The 20,356-nt window shown below is 46.1% G+C and overlaps 8 protein-coding genes across 9 annotated transcripts; 4 read left to right on the forward strand and 4 right to left on the reverse strand.

Moving 5' to 3' along the window:
* Nucleotides 1–192: 192 nt before the first annotated feature.
* Nucleotides 193–2,625, reverse strand: BDCG_08473 (uncharacterized protein; the record flags this gene model as incomplete). The annotated part of the gene is made up of 3 exons (XM_045424256.1): nt 1,776–2,625; nt 1,644–1,717; nt 193–1,581 (listed from the first exon to the last, which is right to left on the reverse strand). The coding sequence occupies exons 1-3, from the start codon at nt 1,864–1,866 to the stop codon at nt 193–195; spliced, it is 1,554 nt and encodes a 517-aa protein (XP_045273012.1). The 5' UTR covers nt 1,867–2,625.
* Nucleotides 2,042–3,058, forward strand: BDCG_08474 (uncharacterized protein). Its single transcript, XM_045424257.1, has 2 exons — nt 2,042–2,845; nt 2,901–3,058. The coding sequence occupies exon 1, from the start codon at nt 2,338–2,340 to the stop codon at nt 2,737–2,739; it is 402 nt and encodes a 133-aa protein (XP_045273013.1). The 5' UTR covers nt 2,042–2,337; the 3' UTR covers nt 2,740–2,845; nt 2,901–3,058.
* Nucleotides 3,059–4,270: 1,212 nt separating this feature from the next.
* Nucleotides 4,271–5,536, forward strand: BDCG_08475 (2,4-dihydroxyhept-2-ene-1,7-dioic acid aldolase; the record flags this gene model as incomplete). The annotated part of the gene is made up of 5 exons (XM_045424258.1): nt 4,271–4,427; nt 4,597–4,689; nt 4,746–4,975; nt 5,082–5,303; nt 5,378–5,536. The coding sequence occupies 5 exons, from the start codon at nt 4,271–4,273 to the stop codon at nt 5,453–5,455; spliced, it is 780 nt and encodes a 259-aa protein (XP_045273014.1). The 3' UTR covers nt 5,456–5,536.
* On the reverse strand, nt 4,442–7,644 carry BDCG_17802 (uncharacterized protein). Its single transcript, XM_045426861.1, has 2 exons — nt 5,953–7,644; nt 4,442–5,899 (listed from the first exon to the last, which is right to left on the reverse strand). The coding sequence occupies exon 2, from the start codon at nt 5,876–5,878 to the stop codon at nt 5,558–5,560; it is 321 nt and encodes a 106-aa protein (XP_045282567.1). The 5' UTR covers nt 5,879–5,899; nt 5,953–7,644; the 3' UTR covers nt 4,442–5,557.
* BDCG_08476 (CORD and CS domain-containing protein) lies at nt 6,279–7,530 on the forward strand (the record flags this gene model as incomplete). Its single annotated transcript, XM_045424259.1, has 3 exons — nt 6,279–6,384; nt 6,556–7,081; nt 7,215–7,530. The coding sequence occupies 3 exons, from the start codon at nt 6,279–6,281 to the stop codon at nt 7,528–7,530; spliced, it is 948 nt and encodes a 315-aa protein (XP_045273015.1).
* A 1,041-nt stretch (nt 7,645–8,685) lies between the features above and the next one.
* On the forward strand, nt 8,686–13,791 carry BDCG_08478 (ethanolamine kinase). The gene is made up of 6 exons (XM_045424260.1): nt 8,686–9,667; nt 9,890–10,147; nt 10,221–10,332; nt 10,393–10,862; nt 10,918–11,267; nt 11,335–13,791. The coding sequence occupies exons 2-6, from the start codon at nt 9,968–9,970 to the stop codon at nt 11,507–11,509; spliced, it is 1,287 nt and encodes a 428-aa protein (XP_045273016.1). The 5' UTR covers nt 8,686–9,667; nt 9,890–9,967; the 3' UTR covers nt 11,510–13,791.
* BDCG_08479 (4-hydroxyphenylpyruvate dioxygenase) lies at nt 12,102–13,170 on the reverse strand (the record flags this gene model as incomplete). Its single annotated transcript, XM_045424261.1, has 3 exons — nt 12,102–12,120; nt 12,193–12,644; nt 12,709–13,170. The coding sequence occupies 3 exons, from the start codon at nt 13,168–13,170 to the stop codon at nt 12,102–12,104; spliced, it is 933 nt and encodes a 310-aa protein (XP_045273017.1).
* A 436-nt stretch (nt 13,792–14,227) lies between the features above and the next one.
* Nucleotides 14,228–18,849, reverse strand: BDCG_08481 (the record flags this gene model as incomplete). Of its 2 annotated transcripts, none has more annotated exons than XM_045424263.1 (6): nt 14,228–14,395; nt 14,467–14,732; nt 15,036–17,752; nt 17,847–17,991; nt 18,063–18,333; nt 18,847–18,849. In XM_045424263.1, the coding sequence occupies 4 exons, from the start codon at nt 18,847–18,849 to the stop codon at nt 17,194–17,196; spliced, it is 978 nt and encodes a 325-aa protein (XP_045282569.1). In that variant the 3' UTR covers nt 14,228–14,395; nt 14,467–14,732; nt 15,036–17,193. The 2 variants fall into 2 exon arrangements, with proteins under 2 accessions (XP_045282569.1, XP_045282568.1); XM_045424262.1 differs by having other exon boundaries at nt 14,462–14,732; nt 15,003–17,752.
* Nucleotides 18,850–20,356: the final 1,507 nt, after the last annotated feature.

Raw genomic sequence — 20,356 nt, forward strand, 5'->3', positions numbered from 1 at the left:
TAGAGGGGGTAGAGGGTAAGGGGTGGAAGGGGTGGTAAAGGGGGGGTAGGGAGTGGTTGGGGGGGAGGGTGGAAGTGGTAGAGGGGGCTGCGCAAGCAGAAAAGCGAGCGTAAGCGAGCATTTGATGCTTGTATCACATGAAGAATAATTCAAATGATAATATTCTGAAAAGAGCTGTGTTGATATTTCACACTATTTCTGCCTCCGTGGCCGCTTCAATACCTGCGTCTGCTGGGTGAATGACGTATTGAGTGTAACTTCTGCTGAGAGTGCACAGATTTCTTGACTGTTATCCTCATTCAAAAAAGATGGAACGCTTGATTGAGAGAGTCCAAATTCTGACTGTGAAACATCAAAATTTACTCCAGGAGGAATCTCATCAATAGCAGAGTGAATCTTTCTCAGATGATCTGGCGCCCACTTCTCATATACATTCCTTGTAAATGTGTAAGCAGACCACTTCTCTCTGCCGTCAAGCTCCGTGAAGTCAAACATTCTGATGGGGTGACGGTAGAAGGAAGTCTTGTTCCCCTCAATCACAGCATAGTGGCCGTAGATTCTCACTGTCCGGTGGTCATGTGAGATTGAGAAAGCCAAGATCTCGCGATTGACCTCTTCTTTCCGTCCCACCAGTTTAAACAGTTCAACAACACCCCTCACAGCAAGAGTCATACTGTGTGCATTCTGCCGGTCAGCAATGTCAAGTGCAACGGTACCCTTCACCTCGCTGGTCAAGAAGGGAAAGTACATGTAGAAGGTGGCTAGGAAGAAGGAGCTGTAGGAATCCAGGTCGTAGCCAAGGAATGGCTCAAACTTCTTCAGCTGGTCTTCTGTGAATGCAGAACGGCTGAAGCCAACCGCATAATCAGGCTGCGGGCGTGGTCCACAGAAGGCAATGGAGGAAGCCCACTGTTCATTGACACTTTCAGTCAAACACTCTAAATTCTTAGCGCCACATGTAGCAAATGTCTCTGCCGAAGGGACAATCAACCGAGATATATCTTGAACAACCCTTGATTCATTTTTAGTCTGTAGCTTTTGACAAGCCTTCCGGAACCGATCATTCTGAAATATTGTGCCTTCAGGAATCATCTGTTTCTCATCAAGTAGTGTCCTGCAAATCTCTTTGCTGTTTTCTGTTACTTCAAGTTCGGATTCAGCCATAAAGCTGCCCTTGGTGGCAAGGAGAGTCTCATAGGTAGCGCTTCTGTATTTGGCGCTCTTTCCATCTCTCGATTCTTGATCAGTGGGTGTGTTGGAGCCCGTAGCGAGACTCGAGGTTGAGTTCTTGCAGCGAACAGAAGCCGTTGACTTTTTCTTTGCAAGTAGGTGGCTCATGTTTTCTCCAGGCTGTGCTTCGAAATAGTCTATAGGCCAGCGATTGTTCTTGCACCAATATCCGATCAGGTCAACCTTCTTCCAGCTAGCAATATCACGTTTCTTTTCCACAAAAATATATTCAATAGCTAGGCTCGTAGACAATCGAGGTCGTTTGAGGGAGGAGGGCGCTTGATCTTCACAAGGTCGTTTATGATTTGGTTTTGTACTCTGTTCTCGGTTGTGGGTGCAGGTGGGAGGCTCCTGCAATAGCTCCGAGTAATCAGTTTCATATCGCCGTCATACAATTGAGGAAGTGCACATACAGGGGCGTTTTTACTGCTTAGGCGCGCGCTCCTACGGTAGGGTCTCGGTCGTTGTTCCTCCTTAACATGTGTCCCTATAACAAGTCAGACCCAAATACAGTAAGGACGTTCCCGGGACATCCCAGATATTACCTTTGTCTTCGGGTGCCTGGCGTTTTCTGGCAACTATCGGCGTTTGACACTCAGGTTTATTGATTCTGGGCATCATTTGATGACGAGGCATTTTAAGGAGATAGGAAATGGTGGAGCTTGGTCTTTATAATTGAAGGAGTGTGAATTGGCAGACAGTTAAAAGGGAGCCCATCCAGTTTGGATTAGGTCCACACAGTACTTGCATTTCAGAAACCTCACTGGATCTGGGCGCTAATATTAAACACTCAATGTTCGTCTTAAGTGGTAGAGTCTGCAAGGTCTGGATGATGAGACAAAAACTGAGTGAGGTTGGGCGATTTGCATGGAGTTGTTTAGTTACCTTACCCTTGGTCGGTTGGGGCGAAGTGTGATAGGTTAATTGACCTTGTTCTTTGGGCATTAGCTCCTCAGGTAATAATAATAACTATGACACGAAGCATACAAATGTCATGCAGGCGCGAGGACCACATCCCACATCTCATAATAATAATACCAATGGGATGTGGTGGAACTGGAAAGATCGTTGCCAAGAGCCAGTTCACTTCCACACTACTCCGTAGTCATGTGCCAATCTCACTCATCTCCCGAGGTCTTTTCCATTCTTTCGCCAGGTATACCGTGTATGTATGTACAGTATATCAATATTGAAACTAACTTTCCATCGATTATGGAAAACCAACAACCGGCCCTGCGTAGAGAACGTCTCTCGCGCCATAAACCTCTTCAGACTAACGAAGCTTGGGATAAGGTTGTCTGCACCATTGAGGATCTCAAGCTCCAGGGAAGCGTGAGGGTTGCCCAGACAAAAAGCGTTGTAGAAGCACAGACTTCAGCCAGCCAGACGCAAAAAGTACAAACGATTCCTTTACAATGTCCTCCGAGAATCAGGTCCCCAAGCGGTTTTAATATGCACTGCGACCCTTGGCCAAACCAAAGCTGCTGGTATGAAAGAATTGTATTGTGATCTCCTTGTTTGCCAAATCCAGAGTTGTGAGGATATCTATGAATCATTCTACTATGCAATTGCTTGCTATCAGATACCAAATACCTTGCTCTGAGAGTGGTATACCGTATGTTCCACCTGTCTTTGCTCTGCAGGTCTTGCTGAGTGCTGACTGTCAATAGATGTGACAAGTGTGTCAAAACCCTCAGACTTGATTGTACTCACAACTGAACCTTGCTGAATGGATGAATTGCAAAATTCTGAGACTATAGATCTTATTGTCATCAGAAGTCTCACTTCTCAGAAGCAGCAGCTCAATCTAAGTTTCTATTATCAAGATAAGTGATCTCTTCCAGAATCACAGCAGATTCTAGGTCTGTATACTATCTTTCATAAGCTTTCAGTAGTTGACATTCACAGGAAATCTGATTCTGCCATGAGATGATTGATACTGGTCATTCTCATTCATGAATTGACATATAGTTACAAACCTCTCTGAATCATTTCATACTGAAATGGAAATGAGCAATTTATGAAAAGAGAAAAGAATAGAGAAGAACTGATGATTACAAATTATTTATCTATATCTCTTTCAACAACACTCAATAAGAACGCTCTATGTATAATCAGAATCAGCTATGATGATAGGTTTAGTATCTGTAATATGTTTGATTTTGAAGAAATAGATATTCTGGTCTGAGTGACTCTTATCTGCAAATAAATGACAATGCTTTGTGCCTCACCTGTTCTGAAAAAAGCTGCAAGAAGATAGCTTCATGAGAACTTCTTTTTGAACATAATTCATGCCTTTATCACATAACATTTATACTCAGAAAGAACTTCTTGTGTTACCTGTTCATGTGCTGTACTTAAACTGTCAACTAGCTTTCTCTCATCATCTGTAATATTGCATGATGTGTCTTTGAACTTCATAGTCATGCAGCATGCTCTTCATTATCTCAAATTTCAAGGCTGTCTTGATCTCTTCTCATTCTTCATATAGAGTTATATCTTCAACTTTCACTGACATAATCTTTCAATGATCAGTATGTAAAATTGTCACCAGCATTGACAGCTCACTAGAATAGAGAGTTTCAAGAAGAGAGCAATCTAGTGAATGTAAATATTAACTGACATTTCTGCAAAATGTTCTTGATCATGAACAGTTGCCAATCTCAGGTGGAATACCATTATTAATCTACATGGTATTAAAATTCTTCAGAGGCGCTTGGTGGCTGACAGCAATAATGTAATGTCGCGGATACCAGATGAAGGCTCTGTTGAAGATAATTCTGCTTTGTCTATCAAAGCAAGACTTTATAAGAATGAGGTGTAAAATGAGGTGGGATCTTCGGCGACGCAAAGTGGAGATATTGTCGCTTGAGTGCTGATGTTTGGTGGAACCAACAAAAAAAAGAAAAAGGGAGAAAGAGAAGGAAAAGTATGACGAAATCGCTGCTGTCGCTGGCTAGACAATGAGACAAGGTAACTTACATCAATAGTGATATTCCGTTCAATCCACCTCTACCGCGAGTCCTTATAATCAACAACAATGCAAGCTGCCAACCGTCTACAGACAGCCCTTCGGACGGGCAGAGGCATTTCGTTCGGCGCATGGCAAATGCTTCCTGGGGCCAACCTTGCCCGGCTCATGGCCAGAAGCGGCTTTGACTGGATCTGTGTTGACACGGAGCACGGCAACATTGCAGGTAAATACCTAAAGGACGAAAGAAACAATGTCCTGTGTTTATTCTATTAGATACAGGGGATGGTTGTATTGCTACGAATCTGGGGCAAGGCTTCTGAACTTGTGCATCAACTGCTGTGTCAATGCTTTTTGGCCGGATTATTAACCATTGCTCATTCTAACTATAAAAGACGCCCAAATGCACGAGGCCGTGGCTGCAATTGCCGCTACGGGTGTTAGTCCTGTTGTACGCATCGCTGCCAACGAGTCGTGGATGGTTAAACGTATGTATACTCTTGCAATGGTTCCCTTTTCAACCCGATTCTAACTCCTACGATAGGTGCCTTGGACGCAGGAGCCCATGGAATAGTGGTCCCCCTCCTCTACACGGTAGACGATGCGAAGAAACTAGTCGAATCAGCCAAATTCCCTCCCCTGGGCAAAAGAGGCTTTGGAAGCCCATTTCCCATGGCGTCATTTGGAACTCTTTCCCAAACAGATTATTTGTTTCAGGCGAATGAAGCCTTGGTTACAATTGTTCAGATAGAAACTAAGGAGGCTCTTGAAAATGTATGGATTGCAGAAAGGTTTATTAACGGGCTAAGACATTCTTTGATTCTATTCCCCTATATAAAACTTTGGGAAGCTAACTGGAATCTGATTTGCAACGGTTTAGGTCGAAGAAATCGCAAAGGTTCCAGGGTTAGACGTGCTCCTGATCGGTCCTTGGGACCTGGGAAACAATATTGGCCGACCTGTTAGGGGTGATTTCCATCCGGACTTGGTGGCTGCAATTGAAAGGATTCGCAAAGCGGCTGTTAACAACGGTAAGAGGGCTGGAATTTATAGCGCAGATGGCGAGTCCGCAAAGAAGTACGCGGAGCAAGGGTTCCATATGGTAAGACGAGACTTGGATTCCATATTGTATATATCTTCTCGTCCACTGCATCGAGTGCTGACGGTTCCATACAGATATCTGTGATTTCCGACGTCGCTGCTCTCCCTACCCATCTGTCGAACTCACTGAAAACTGCTCGTGCTGGTTTATGAGGAGTCCTCCATACGACCCCCGCAGGAGGTGTTATGGAGCGGCATACAGTATATAGTCCCAGGGGCATAATAACCACACCACACAAGCCGTAATATTTTATTTTATTCTTCTACTTCCTTTATTGTATTCTCAACCTCCTGTTCGGTAAATCGATGAAATAGCTTCTTCGGGTCTGATAGGGTTTCGCGTCCATCGCTGGATTTAGACATTACGCGCTGAACGTGTAGAACCGGTACGTCAAACTCGTAAATGTCCTTCCACGTTTTATTTTGTGGGACCATCACATCAATTTCTGAATATAAGAATGGTCTCTTTTCCCGTAGGTTTTTTACGGTGTATTTTGCCGTATCGCATAGCGAGCAATTGATGCGTGTGAAGAGAGTGAGTCGAGTACTTTGGAGCAGGCGGCGTGTAGGGTACATCGTGCCGTGTCAGGTCAATCACTGGAACAAACTGTGAGCGATTTGAGCCCGTGTATTCATCAGAGGGCACATACGCGATCCTGGATTTTGCTTTGGCAAGAATAAGCTGGGGAATAATAGCGTTGCCCTGTTTGATATTGCTCAGATATAATCTACCTGCAAAATGCAAAGAAGCACGGGTGGTTGGTCTTTGGTTGATGGCACCAGAAGCTTCGATGGGTTTGGGGGCGTTGGCGCCAGCAAAAGCTCCGAGAAAGCATCGAGGATGATGTAAGTATTTACTTAAATATTTCCAGACCGCCCAACATCCCATCTCAGACTCAATATCTACGGACTATCAGCCAACTCCTAACAGAATTGAGAGAGCCTATTTACTGGGAAATATATCATAAAACAAAATATGGCGCAAAAGTGTGTACACAAGGGCTGCGGCAAGGTGTTTACGGACCCTGACGAACCGTGCACTTATCATCCAGGCCCGCCTGAATTTCACGAAGGCCACAAAGGTCAGTCCCAATGACGCTGTGAAATTGGACTTCTTACTTGGACAACTATATATGAGAGAAGCAAAACGCGAGATCAAAGGAGGGCCCCGAATAGAATCCAGGAAAATAAGTGCGGGAGGAGGATTCCTCCAAAAAGCATCGCAGCTAGCTGACAGAGCTTTGCCACTGCAGGATGGAAATGCTGTAAGCCCCGCGTCCTCAGCTTCGACGAATTCCTGACCATCCCACCATGCACGACGGGGAAACACTCAGCAGTCGATGACACGCCAGCTCCAGAGCCTCAAAAGGAGACACCCCAGGCAGCACCCGACACTACCCCTAAGCATACTCCCATAGCCATTGGAAACATCCCAACCACCCTCTCCGCCGCGGGCGTGCACACCCCTACCCCTACGGCCTCTCCTCCACCAGAATCGGAATCCGATGACCCTTCCCTTGCAATCAAAGCGGGCGCGACATGTCGTCGAAGAGGCTGCAACGCGAAGTACTCACCCTCCGTTTCACGGGATGATGAAAAATGCGTCCATCATCCGGGTCAACCGATCTTCCATGAGGGGAGCAAAGGTTGGAGCTGTTGTAAGCGCAGAGTACTGGAGTTTGATGAGTTTATGAAGATAATTGGCTGTAAAGAAAAAGCTAGACATTTATTTCTTGGGAAGGGGAAGAAATCAGGGGAGGAGAAGGTTGATAATATTCGGTGAGTTGTTTTGAATTATTCATGACGACTACAGCAGATACGTCCAATTGGAAAGATTAGAGAGCCGTGTTGGTGGATGTGCCGGAAAATATTTGAAAAGACTTGCTAACCGCCTTGCACTTTTTACTTTCAGCACCGATTTCTACCAAACCGCGACCTCCATCATGGCCACCCTCTACCTCAAGAAGATTGACAAAGCCAGCGCGAAAGTTAACTTCTCCTCGCCTACTACAATAGAATTGGACCTCCCGACCGCCGATAACAAGCGCTTCAAGGAAACCTTCAACCTCTACGCACCCATCGATGTGGAGAAGTCCAGTTTCCAAATCATGGGCACGAAGATGGACTTGAACTTAGCAAAGGCGGACGGGACGAGCTGGCCTGTCCTACGCAAAGATGATAAACATACGGGGGAGATTATTCAGATTGGACGGGCGAAGAAGGCGTGAAGTCCGAGAGAGGGACGTTTAGGGCAGGGATGCTCTGGGTTTGATGATATGTGGAAACGATGGAGAATCAGTTTTTAACCGTGCATCTTTATCACCGCATTTGGGGAGTTTGGTGGTGCAGGGCTGGATTGCTTGATTTTTTTGGGGACCCAAGTAATTAATAAACGAGAGCTTTCCTTCGAATTGGCATCTTCGTTTCAGTGAATTTCGAGGATGCGTATCCGACGTGTATTCATGCGGCATATACCCTGTATTGGTGGAAGAGAAGGGGGAAATGGGTCACGGACCTTGGCGGAACAGCTTGACAACGTGCGAAATTTTACGAAGGAAAGTGGTGTGAATCGTCAAAGTATGTAGTTCAATTATTATTATTATTATTATTAGTATTTTTGCTCAAAAATCTAGTTTGATCTTCATTGCTTCAGCCTTGATATTTTTCACGTGGGGCGCATATTTTCACACCCAAAATAGCAGTAAAATCGGCCTGGCGCTCTAGGCAAAACTCCCAACCAGGCCACATCTTAAACACGGACAAACGACCAAAAACAAACAGAGAATGGCGACGATACGAGATGTCACGCCTCCTCCACAGCTAAAGCCCACAGGAAAATAAGCCCAGCCATAAAAGTTAATTTGGGAAAAAGGACGACGCGGAAATTCGGTCTCCAGAGCTGGGAACGGAAGGAAACCCATTTCTCACAAAACAACGCACAAATAAAAGTGGTGTAAGGACGGATGACCCTCAGCGAGCCGCATTGTAGCGGAGCTCCGGTTTTGAAATTTACATGGTTATGTAAACCTCTACTGATGATGGAGAAAAGAAAAGAAGAAAAAAGGATAAAAAATTTCGGCGTGGGAAATGCGCTTTTATAGGGAAAGAGAAAAATCGAGTGTCACGTGATCTATAGCGTTTTTTTGGCTGGATTGGGTTGAGAACCGCGCCGAGCCCTAATGCTATGCTGCTTTGGGGAGCGGGTCCACCTGGCTTATTTCTCCCACCGGTTCCTGAATTCTGATATTGGGCTTCCTCCGGTGGAGAGTGGATGGAACGGCCGGTGTTAAGTTTGTAGCCGCGCCTTTGTCTTAGCTGCCATAGCTCGGGTCTCGGGTGCAGACATTTGAAACCAGCTTGGGTTGCAGATTGGTTCGATACTTTCAACCTCCAAACGAATTTTCAGCTTCAATGAGGGAACAGAATCGATTTTTCAGTTCTGCAGCATTCTCTTCGAGTGCTACCCAGCAAGAATCCTCAGCAGCTTGCAGTACGGCACCCCTGTCTTGCTCCGCTCAGGAAGTTTCTTGACACCAATCACGCCCATTGACGCATCCCAAAACTTGAAATCGCTCTAGCTACACATCACAGGAAATAGTTAGGTGTATTCAAACCATTCGGGAACAAAAGGCGTGAAGCAATGCGGCCATGAAACAGTAATTGGTGCCACGATCTTTTTCTGACATTCATTGCTGGATCCCAATCTCATTTTAGACAACTTTCCTAGTCGCGGAATTTCTTGGGCTTTCCCCCCTTTTTGCCGGAGTGTAAACCTCCATAAACGAAGCAAGGGGCTATGGGAAATAATGTGTCTCAAATAGTTTCTGAATATAGGTATCTTGGCGAAGAACAACTGTGAGTTAAGATGACATGGGATTTCTTTCTTTATGCAGGATGCACCAGAGCGCATGACATGAATGCTAGGTTTGCAATGGTTGGCTATATGGGCACATAACACGCAGCGTATCCCATCCGACCCGACCACAGCTTGGTCTCTAATCGAGAAATTAAATTTAGTTGGAAGCACGGAGCTGCGCATGTGTCCCATCTATACACTGTAACTATCATACCTCTCCTTGGGTCCTTGGAGTTCGTAGTTATATGATGAACCACCTAGCGTGAGGCTACAAGGTTCCAGAGTTGGGCCGGTGCCGGGTCGCACGTGATAAAGTGGGTGACTTGCGGAAATATTTTATCCCGGAGGTATCTCGCAGCGCAAAAGTGGAGGCGTAGTACTTCCATGGCTCGGCGCGCCGCTCCCCCGTAAGTCCAACTCTCCTCGCTGGGCACGAGACCACTTTCCCACCAACGTCTTCACTTCCAATTGCACTGTTCTCTGCCGCAAACCAACACTCTTGCTCTACGGTATGTGTCCAACACTCTTAAGAAAGTGTTCCTCATTGACCTGTTCTGCTACCTGGTTTCTGGGGCCCCGAGCCAGTCATCCGACCCTAGTAGCCTGCACCACTACTACCGCCCAGACGGCCCTTGAGGATCTCCGGGCCTTTTGTTTTATCCAGAGCTGGTGCACGCTCCGGGGAAATCTACTATTATAGACCTACGGCTGACCGTTGATACTTTCTTTAGATTCTAGAATATACTCTCGTTTGCCTCCCTATTTCTGTTACCGCATCTACCCCTCGTTATAGATATAGAACTTTCCGAATGGGTTCTAGAAACGTGCCAGACAAAGGACATGCCTCTCTGCGCTACATCCCATTATCATACAATCAAGCTGATTCTCAAGCCTCAGCGCTGAGGCTTGTGCTGACGCTGAACCCGCACTGGGAACACTCCGAAGGAAACATTGAATTTATTAGATTTACGGATGGAATAACCAATACCGTATGTAATGGACAGTTATCGCAACGAAGAGAAAACCATGTGCTTATTATTCATACCTGGTGTTGTGATATAGCTACTGAAAATTATAAAAAGAGTACCAGGCCTCTCAGATGAACAGATCGACAACGATGCAGTCTTGATGAGAGCCTATGGAAACAACACTGAAATACTAATCGACCGCGACCGTATGTAGACCCCAAAATAGCGGTTAGGAATTGGGAACTAAAATGACATCCTGTAAACAGGAGAAACCAGATCACATGCCCTGCTTGCTGAACGGGGTCTCGCCCCGCCGCTCCTTGCCAGGTTTAAAAATGGCCTCCTCTACCGCTTCATTCGTGGGAAGGTAACTTCGCCCAATGACCTGAACAATCCGCGCGTTTTCAGTGCAATCGCGCGACGACTTGCTCAATGGCATGCGGTACTACCAATCGACGAAAAACCCTCTACGACCTCGACCCAAGGAAAGCAAGAAGAGACGAATTCTATGACTGGCCCCACCACCCGTACCTCCACAACCTCAACGGAGGTGGATGATATAACACCCGTAAAGACTCGGCATGTAGGAACTAGTCTCTGGACTGTTTTGCAGAAATGGATTCTTGCCTTACCTGTAACTACAGAGCAGGAACGCTCGAGGCGGAAGAATCTTCAAAAAGAATTTGAGAGAATAGTTGTGGAGTTTGATAAGGAAGAGGGATTTGGGAAGGGTGGGGTACGTTTACATGCACTATCTCATTAATCCGCAAGATGCTAATATGAAGATGTAGCTTGTATTTGCCCATTGCGACCTTTTGAGCGCCAATGTCATCATTCTACCAAAGGATCCGGGTTCGACTCCTGCTGATGCAACTGGAGATGAAACCGTGAGCTTCATCGACTATGAATATGCAACACCATCACCAGCAGCATTTGATATCGCAAACCATTTTGCGGAATGGGCTGGTTACGATTGCGATTTCAGCAAGATACCGACGCAGCCTGTTCGGCGGGAATTCCTCACTGAATACGTCAAGAGCTATGCTGAATATTCTGGCTTGAATGGAGCTAATCAGAAAGACCTTGTTGAGAAATTGTTTGAGGAGGTTGATCGATACCGTGGAATTCCAGGCTTCTATTGGTATGGAATGAAATTTGGTTCCCCATCGCAAAATAGAGAACCCATAACTAATATTGAAAACTAATAGGGGCGTATGGGCGCTGATCCAGGCGACGATTTCCCAGATCGACTTCGACTATGCTTCTTATGCTGAGCTACGTCTGAGTGAATATTGGGCTTGGCGTCACGAGGTTGATGGAAGCCGTGCTCGAGCAGGAGAAGTCATGCCCCTGCGAGAGCGACGGTGGGCACAAGAGGCATAGATGCGCTCATTTATCAATTAAGTGACTTGTCTACGGTCTCGCTTTATTAACCAAGAAATTTCACCAGCATGTCACTTTCTCGTCTTTACTTGTTTTGACTTTTGACTTCCTGCTAAGAGCGTGTTGGGACTCTTCTCATGAGATTCGTTTTTTTAGAGCGTTTTCATTCATTTCCAATCGCGCCTTCTATGGCGTCATGAACCCTCTGATTTCGTGCTGACTATGTTTTACATCTCGCGACCGTTTCAACAACAACACGATTCGCCCGAAGCTTGTATACGCGAAAACTATGAACGATGATTTCATGAAACGGGTTCCAAATACACGAAGAGAGTTTAAATCCAGGAACAGGCGCCATTAGGTCAGGGAACTAATGATGATAGTGTTTGTCTTCAACGACCAAGTCAACAACCAAAGATATGACTTCGTTTTCTTACTCCTTGGTTCTGTTTTTTCCGTTTAAATTAGATCAGTACAAGAATATCAATTTTTCCCCTTCTGTTGAACAATTGCGTCATTGGCTGTGTCAGGATGCTTTGCCGGTTTGGAGGGATTTAGAAGGGGTAAATGGATGTGTGGAAATAAATTTTATTTAACCTCTTCCATGCGATCTACATTGCAGCAAACGTTATCAACATACATGCCAAGAGACATCTACCTTCAACCCAAGATAACGAACTAACTTTCTCCAGGACTCGGCCCCTCTCCTCGCGTGCGCTGCTGGAATATCCGGCTTTGGGTCCGCAGTCGACCTCGAGAAGAGTTCTAGCGAGATCCAACCCTCGAATCCAAGGTCAAAGAAAGCCCGAGCAATAGCTAGGATGGGAAGATACCCACCCCTATCCTCCTCGAACGCAAACAGCCTCGCATTCCGCGACCAAGACATCCGGCTCGGCTGTCCCGAAACATGCCATTCATGCCCTTTAACCAACGGCCTCTCCAACCTCTCCCCATCGACAACCTGTATATAAAATACCTTCCGCACATCAATAGTAGCCACCAAGCGCGCCAACGAGGCTCTCAAATTCGCATCCGCATTAACCATCTTCCCATCCCTCACTGCCGGATCCGCATACACCCTTCCAGCCAAATTAAACGTATCCAAACAAATGCCAAAATTCGCCCTATCAACCCTCTGCACCACCTCCCAGCACGCTTCCCAGGTACCTACATGCGTGCTCCACGCAAGAGCCTCATACGCGAACCGAACGGGCGGGTCCTCCCGCAACCCCCCGCTCCGCCACCTCCCTCAAATCGCTAACAATAACATCCAAATCCCCCGTCGTCCGCGCCTTGCCAGTGCCTGGGTCCGGACCCAGGAAATTCGCCGGGATCTGAATCATATCCGTGCGCAGTATTTTCACCAGCTGGAACCACAGCGCTAATTTCCCATTGAGCAGCCGATGGTGCTCCGCGCGGTCCAGCAGGCCCTCGTAGAAGAGAAATGGCTGCAGGGTGACGATTTGCAGGTTGTGTTTGTCGCAGAGCTGGCGGATTTCTTGGGCTGCGGTGAGCTGGTTGGAGTGGGTGAGGCCGTCTGTGAGTGCCTGGGCGTGGGATTCGAGGTCTTCGTAGAACAGCTCTATGCCCTTGAAGCCGTGGCGGGAGGCTTGGGAGAGTTTTATGGGGAGGTCATGGGCACAGGCGCGGCCGAGGGACATGGATGGGATGCAGGGTCGGTTTGGAATTTTCCTTTTGTGGAGTGATAGCTGAGTTCATCTGCTCTTCGTTTTGCTCGTAGAGGTTTGTCATGTTCTTATTTAATCTGGATGTTCTTGTCGAAGTGAGTCCATCCCCATTTATATATTGCCTCCGTTCTCATTCCGTCTTTTCTATATGTGTAGGTTGTTCCCTCTTTTTTTCAATTTTTCAATTTTTGAGCCTTGACCTAAGAACCTTGTTGTCCTCCGCCCTTCTTCGCATTCATCTTCACTCCTGCCGTTGTCTTGAAATCGAATCGCGCGACGGTTCCTCCGACGAACCGATTGTGCACCTCACGCACGCCAGAACATGGAATAGGCACGCAAAACTGTACATAGTAGAAAAACCCTAGATTGAGATGAAAGTCAAATTACCTCTGATAATATCAATCCAACCTATATGCCTAGAGGCTCATCTTCAATTACATCCTTCTGAAAGGCTGAAAAGGAGAAAGGATTGTCTTCGCATCCCCGAGAAAATAAGGGCTGGGCGGAAGACTTGAACGGCCACTTTTGGTGTACTCTCACCATCCAATAGTATTTACCTAATTACTTGCCTGTTCTTTGTTAACTTAACTCCCCAATCCTCAGTGTGGAATATTGCTCCGTCGAGCAGACATACCGATGCAACTTCTATACTCCAGAAACACTCCGCATCAAGCTTCGGGCTCCCTTGTCGGGGGATTTGAGCCCATGAAATGTTTTAGGATGAGCGACAGATAAACAAGCGGCTTATGGAACGAAGACTCGATTCACGGCACAAGAAAGCAACAAAAAGACAGTGGATTCTCCTTCATCTAGGGCCAAAGCGCATCTGTATAAACGTGGAAACATAGGTACAGCCGTATGCTATGTAAAGGTACAGTTGCACAGGATCGAAATATATATAAACATATATATAAGGATTTATACAATTAAAAACAGTACATGAGCTTCCCCTCCAGGGGAAGGCGGGCAGGTACTTCCAGTTTCGTAATTTTCAAGATCTGGCCAGGAATTAATTGACTTAGTAAGTCTGGACATCTCAGGAGTTGTTCTATCTTGCAAGTGCCCTGAATGCTCTGACGTTAAACTTAGCTTCTCATATAAATAAGCTTTTTAACCGTAAGTTAGTTAACCAGTTAGTTAACCCCGTGCGATCTGGCTAACGTACTTAGGTAGCTTTAGCTCCAAAGCCGAGTGTGCCCTAATTAGTTAACTTAGTTAACGTTAATTATTCTAACTTAGTTACCGATTGGGGTAACTAACCAACCTAACCCTAGACCTTGCGCTCACGGCAGAAGATTTTTTACCCTGGTTGCTACGAAATGGGCTCTTTTTGATCGAACTATTCTAGCTGCAATCTATCGGCAACGGGGCGATATACTCTTACCAGTTGGCGGGTTGCCAGCGCTGGGAGCTGGAGGATGGAGTGGGCCACGGAGATATCCGGCTCTGCATGAATCGAAGTCACTCAAAGAAGTCATTGCTATGTGCAGGGGGTTTGCGTGCAAGGAATTTTTCGAGTCTCTTTGTTGAAGGATCTAAAAACATAAGGTTAACTAACTAACTACGGAGTAAGGGGATTTTAATGCCGTGCAGATAGATGGTCGTTGCAAGGGATGGATCTCGTTTCTAACACGTGGCCAATATCACAGCAGCGATATGTATACGACATTTCCACGATGCGTGGGTTGAATATCCCCTGGGAGTAGAAAATCTTGTGACAGGTTCCAGAAAAGCCAAGGAGGAATACCAAAACAAAAAAAAGAAAAAAAAAAAAAAAATGATAGCGGGATGAACAGCCCCCCCACCTCTCTGCTCACTTGTTGGATTCTTTGACTGACCAGAACGTAGGTAGCTAGGGTACGCCATTCATGGGTATTCTAGTATGTGGTCTACAAGTCTAGATTGCTTTTAGCTGGTGATCAGCTCTTGCTTCAAATGCAGGAATATAGCCGGACAAGCCCGTTTTAGGGTAATGGCCAGCGCCGTTGGAGCAAGATGCAGCAATCCCAAAGACCAAGCAAGACCTAGGGTTAGACGCAGATATCCAAAGTCCCAGTCTGGATAGCTAGGATGCTTGATACTTGGATAAAGGGTGGACACTGCACACCAAGGGGCCCACGGGTCTCTCTTGATTCTTCCTTATTAGGAAAATGTAAGGTGCAGTACATACATAACTCACCTCATTTCCCAAAACGACCTTTGGGCGTCCGCGCACGCTGTCACGGTGCTACCGGGCCACCCTCATCGCCGATGAGGGCTCGGCTTGCCGCGCTACCGAGGGGGTATAGGTTTCTAGCACACTTCCAGGAACTTACCATGGGAGTCGAGGTGGTGCGGGAGATGCCGGGCCACCGGAGGGATGTGGGGAGTGTTAATGGGGGGGGGGAAACATGATATGTTGTATTGGCAGTGTAAAAGGGTGGGGTCGAGGGGGAGGAGGATTTGGAGATTTGAGATCTAATACAACTAATTTGTCGCTTTGTCGCCCTTATTATTATTATTAATAGTATCTGTCTGTCTGGTTGGTTATTATCTTGGGTGGCGGGTAGCTTTTCTCGATCGATCGACCTGAGAGTTGGATCCATAGTTCTACCATCACAAGATTTTGTGTGGATGTACTTGTACCACAATCAGAGATAAATCTGTTCCCACCATCTCATACCAACCTACATATCTTGCGCCGTTGCTACCTCAATGCCATCATTCCACTGGGATAACAGATAAAGCCAGTACTTTGTCATTGCGAAAGAAGCCACCTGTTACCATTTTTAAATTTTGCCTCTGCCATTGTTAACTTATTATTAGTTATAGTCCCTCCCTATATTTCAGGGTTTTAAATAAAATAAAATTAAATACAGAAAAAGGATAGAAAAAGAGAAAAAAAAAACGAAGGTACGGCTACCATGGCACCCACCATAACACCAACGCAACCTGTAGGCTGCCCGCCACAACACGGTTAGGGGGTAGTCAAAGATCCAAACCCGATACCAAAACCCGCCTAGGTAGATAGAAGAACCAAGGAACAACCCTGAAGGGTTACGATCGGCCCCACCCACACTATCTTCACCTATAATTCACGATCCACTATCCACTATCCACTATCCACTATAGAATAGAAGATAGTGGGGCCGCGAGTATCCCCCTTTTTTTTTTTTTTTTTTTTTTTAAAAAAACATATAACTAGATAACTAACTATATAAAATTAGAATTAGCTGACGTTTGCGCGCAAAAGTACCGCAAAGCAAAGCCGCCCGCCTGCCCGGATTACCGGAAACCGACTCTCCATTAACAAACTAACATGGGGGGCACATTATTTTCATGTAGTTCGAGTAGTTCGATTGGGAGATTGAGAAAAAAGGGAATGGAGGGAAGGGGAAAACAGCCCACATAAATGCCGAAAAAGAATTTCAAAGGCGCTTTACACAAGTGTATCCTTTGTTGTTCGGGAGACTTGAGTCTGGGATAGAACTGCTTGCGCAAATAGTATATACATATATATATATATATATATACATTTTTCCCCTTTTTTTCCTTTTTCTCTTTTTTTTCTCTTTTTTCTTTTTTCTTTCTTTTTTCTTCTTTTCTTTTGGTTTTTGGTTTTCATGTTTTTTTTTCATTTTTTCATTTTTTTCAATTTTTTCAATTTTTTTTTTTTTGTTTTCATTTCCCTTCCCCCCCCCCCCCATGCAATGAAATACAAGAGATAATTAACTAAGGGACAACATATAGGTATAAGAACAAAAGAAGATAAACACCACTTCCATAGACTTTCTTTAGTCCGTCCTTAAATGAAACGAAATTAAACAAGAAAGAAAAACTAGACAAAAACAAAACACAACCAAAAGAATAGGCAAAAGCTAAGGTGTCGAACACAGTTCCGGTACATTTTTCTTCAAGTTGCTCCATTTTCTGTTTGGCTTTCTTCTCTCTCCTTTTGCCCCATCATTAAAAACTCCGCCGGGATTAGACCTCCCTAGAACTGAACTGAACTGCTCATTACAACATGAGAACGGCAAGGCCAGCGAGGACCATGCCGACTGAGACAGCACCGACACGGTTAGCAGCACCAATAGCAGGCGGCGGTGATTGTGGTGGGAGGCCTGGCGCTCCCGAGGTCGTTGGCAGAACACCCGAACCTGGTGGAGTGGTCGGACGCGGCGAATAACTCGTGCCCAAAGGAACAACCGGGCCTGGTGGAGGACTCGGACCGGGTGAAGGATTCGGTCCTGGCGGATAAACTGGAATTGACGGGGCACTCGGATAAGGAGCCGACGGAGGATAGATATGAGAAGGAGCCACGGGAGGCGGAATGGTATGAGCAGGAGGCTTGGGATGAGGTACGGAATGAGTAGGAGGCACGATATGAGGAGGCTTCTTGGTATGCGTAGGAGGCAAGATATGAGGAGGCTTCTTGGTATGCGTAGGAGGCAAGATATGAGGAGGCTTCTTGGTATGCGTAGGAGGCAAGATATGAGGAGGCTTCTTGGTATGCGTAGGAGGCGTGGTACCATTGCTTATCAACGAGAAGTTGCCGCAATTGATACGGGTGATGTTGCTGTAATGGACAACGATGGTGCGTAGAAGTATATGGATCATGGAATTTCGTATAGTAATGAGTGCCGTTTGTAAGATTCATGATATCTCCATACTTGCCGCTGAAATCGCCGGCTTGGCAGGTCCAAGGTTTTCTCTTATCACAAGGGGGGTACTCACCCCGGAAGGTGAGGTCGAGATGGGCAAGAGTAGACAGGCAGTCACCACTGCTGTTGACAGGCTGATCGTGGACGTGGTAGGCTAGCGCGTGTATGTGTCAGAATTACAGATCTGTAGAGAAATAGGGTGTTTTATAGGGTGCTGCTACTAACGGAAAGGCCCGTGTTTGGACTCCTCTGGAAAGCCCCAGAACTCGAGGGTGTACACCACGCCGTGTCCGCCCGGCCCGGCAGTCGCGTTGATTGTCCCGCGAAGGGAGGTGGTGTTTTTGTCCAAGAGCATTGCAGAGTAAACTACGCCATATGGGTTGTGGTATGTTTCCGGAGCTTCGATGAACTGGGCCGTGGTGAGGCCAAAGCTCAGTGCCGAGTAGGCAAGGAGTGCAGACGAAGCGCGCATTGTGAAAGCCGGCGCGATCGCCTTCTAGAAACAGAATTAGTATTAGAGCAATACTAGCTAACAAAGGATTGCGACTTGTGGAGGAATCGGCAGGGGGATAAGAGTATTGATATATGCATACCTCGCTAGGGTGAGAGAGCGGACTCGGAAATATGTACGCAAGCAACTGATTGATGTACAGTAGTAAGTATATAAAAGTCCACGGACGAGAAGAAGAAGGAAGGAGAAGAAGAAGAAGAAAGAAGAAGAAGAAAGAAGAAGAAGAAGAAGAGGAAGAAGAAGAAGAAGAAGAAGAACAAGAAGAAGAAGAAATAGCCACAGGATATGCTGCTTAAAGCTCCAGGCGGGAGCAAGGGGGGAGAGGGGAACATCGCGCTTTTATAAAGACAACAGCCACGAACGACAAGCGATTCGTGACGACGACTTGCTACTATGGCGGAAGCGGCTGAGAACTCGCAACTGTGGCTCGCGAAGATAGACTCTTGCATACAAGATTAGACTCCTGAACCTTATGCCGCCGCCCGCCGAATAACCTACCATTTAGGGCGCTGCTGCAGTGCTTGAACCAGCCAGCGCCAGTCAGTGGAGTGGCCAACTGTGGCTGCTTTTCCAGGGCGGCTTGTCGAGCGACAAGTGGTTAAGTCCCCCCTTTTTTTTTTGTGTGTTTGATTGATTCCTGTGATGCCCAGGTGGTTTCACAAGAATAACAGCCGATCAATCTTGGAATCCCCCAGTTTGTGGATGCACACATTTTCCCGTGTTTTCTTTTTTTCTTTTTCTTTTTTTTTTTTTTTTTTTTGAATCTGCGGAATCACCCACTACTCCGGTACTAACTAGTACCTAGGTAGCCTTAAACACTTTAGGGCCTGCCAATAAGATAGATAGATTGCTTTTTGTTTGGATATCGATCCCCCAATACAAACAATACCCCTCTATTGATATTCGACCAGGAGAAATGCCAAGAGCGGGGCACATTCTTTGCGATTGATCTGTCAGGTTCCGTCGCTCCACGGCCCACGGGCCTATGGATGGTGGCGGATTGGATTGCTGGGCAATCTGTCACCAACACATGACAATAACTTAATTAATAATAAATGTTGAGGAATAATATTGAATCTGCAGAGGGAGACGAGCAAGTGGATGCAACTGGATGGGAATGGACGACGCCCCCCCGATAACCTCGATCGCTTGATGAGGCTCGACCAGCGGATCCTCCCAGGTTTGCCAAAAAACACAGCCCAATTACATCGCTGGGTCTGCGGATTTGAGTTTGTCCTTCGTGTGGCCAAAGCCGGATGAGGTATTCCAGTAGATGGAATGGAATGGATAATGGATGCTTCTATCTCTGTTCTTTTTTAAGCGACCAGAAGGGTTCACTGTGGGAAACCTTCTTATTAAGCTAAGGAAGCTCCAATGATGTAGTTATGTAGTTACTACTAGTTAGTTACTCCGTAGTTATCTCAAGAATATTAAATAATAACTGGAATTACTTCTGTAATCTACATGCAAGTCTGGATCGCGCGTCGTTGCGATCTGCATCGATCGCCAGGCATGCTTGCTTGGCCTCAGGGGCATTTCATTCTTTGGCTGTTCCTCTTTAACTAGTTAGTTACTAGTTAACTACATATAGGAACTAACTTATAGCGCTTACAACGCGCTCCCGTAGTTAGTTACTGTTACGCGGTTTTGCTTGTAGTTAGCTAAGCAATAAACAACATCATGCCGCTGCCACACGAAACATACCAACAACAACAATAATAATAATAATAATAATAATAATAATAATAATAATAATAATAATAATAATAATAATAATGCCTCCTGGGCGCACACACTAAAAAAGTGACAACGCTGAGTAGATATCGTGTGCTGCTATATATAGTACCGTATGTGCCCAAGATATCAAACGAGACGCTCCCGCCGGGGGGGGGGGGGGGGGGGGGAAATAGAAGGCCCCACGGGCACCTTAAAAACTTCTTCTACCCAGGTCCCCGGGAAAAAGAAAAAAAAACAAACAGGGGCAATCCGGGTGATCTTTTTGGGAACT

The sequence above is a fragment of the Blastomyces dermatitidis genome (assembly GCF_000003525.1).
Source record: "Blastomyces dermatitidis ER-3 genomic scaffold supercont1.11, whole genome shotgun sequence".
NCBI classification, from domain to species: Eukaryota; Fungi; Ascomycota; class Eurotiomycetes; order Onygenales; family Ajellomycetaceae; genus Blastomyces; species Blastomyces dermatitidis.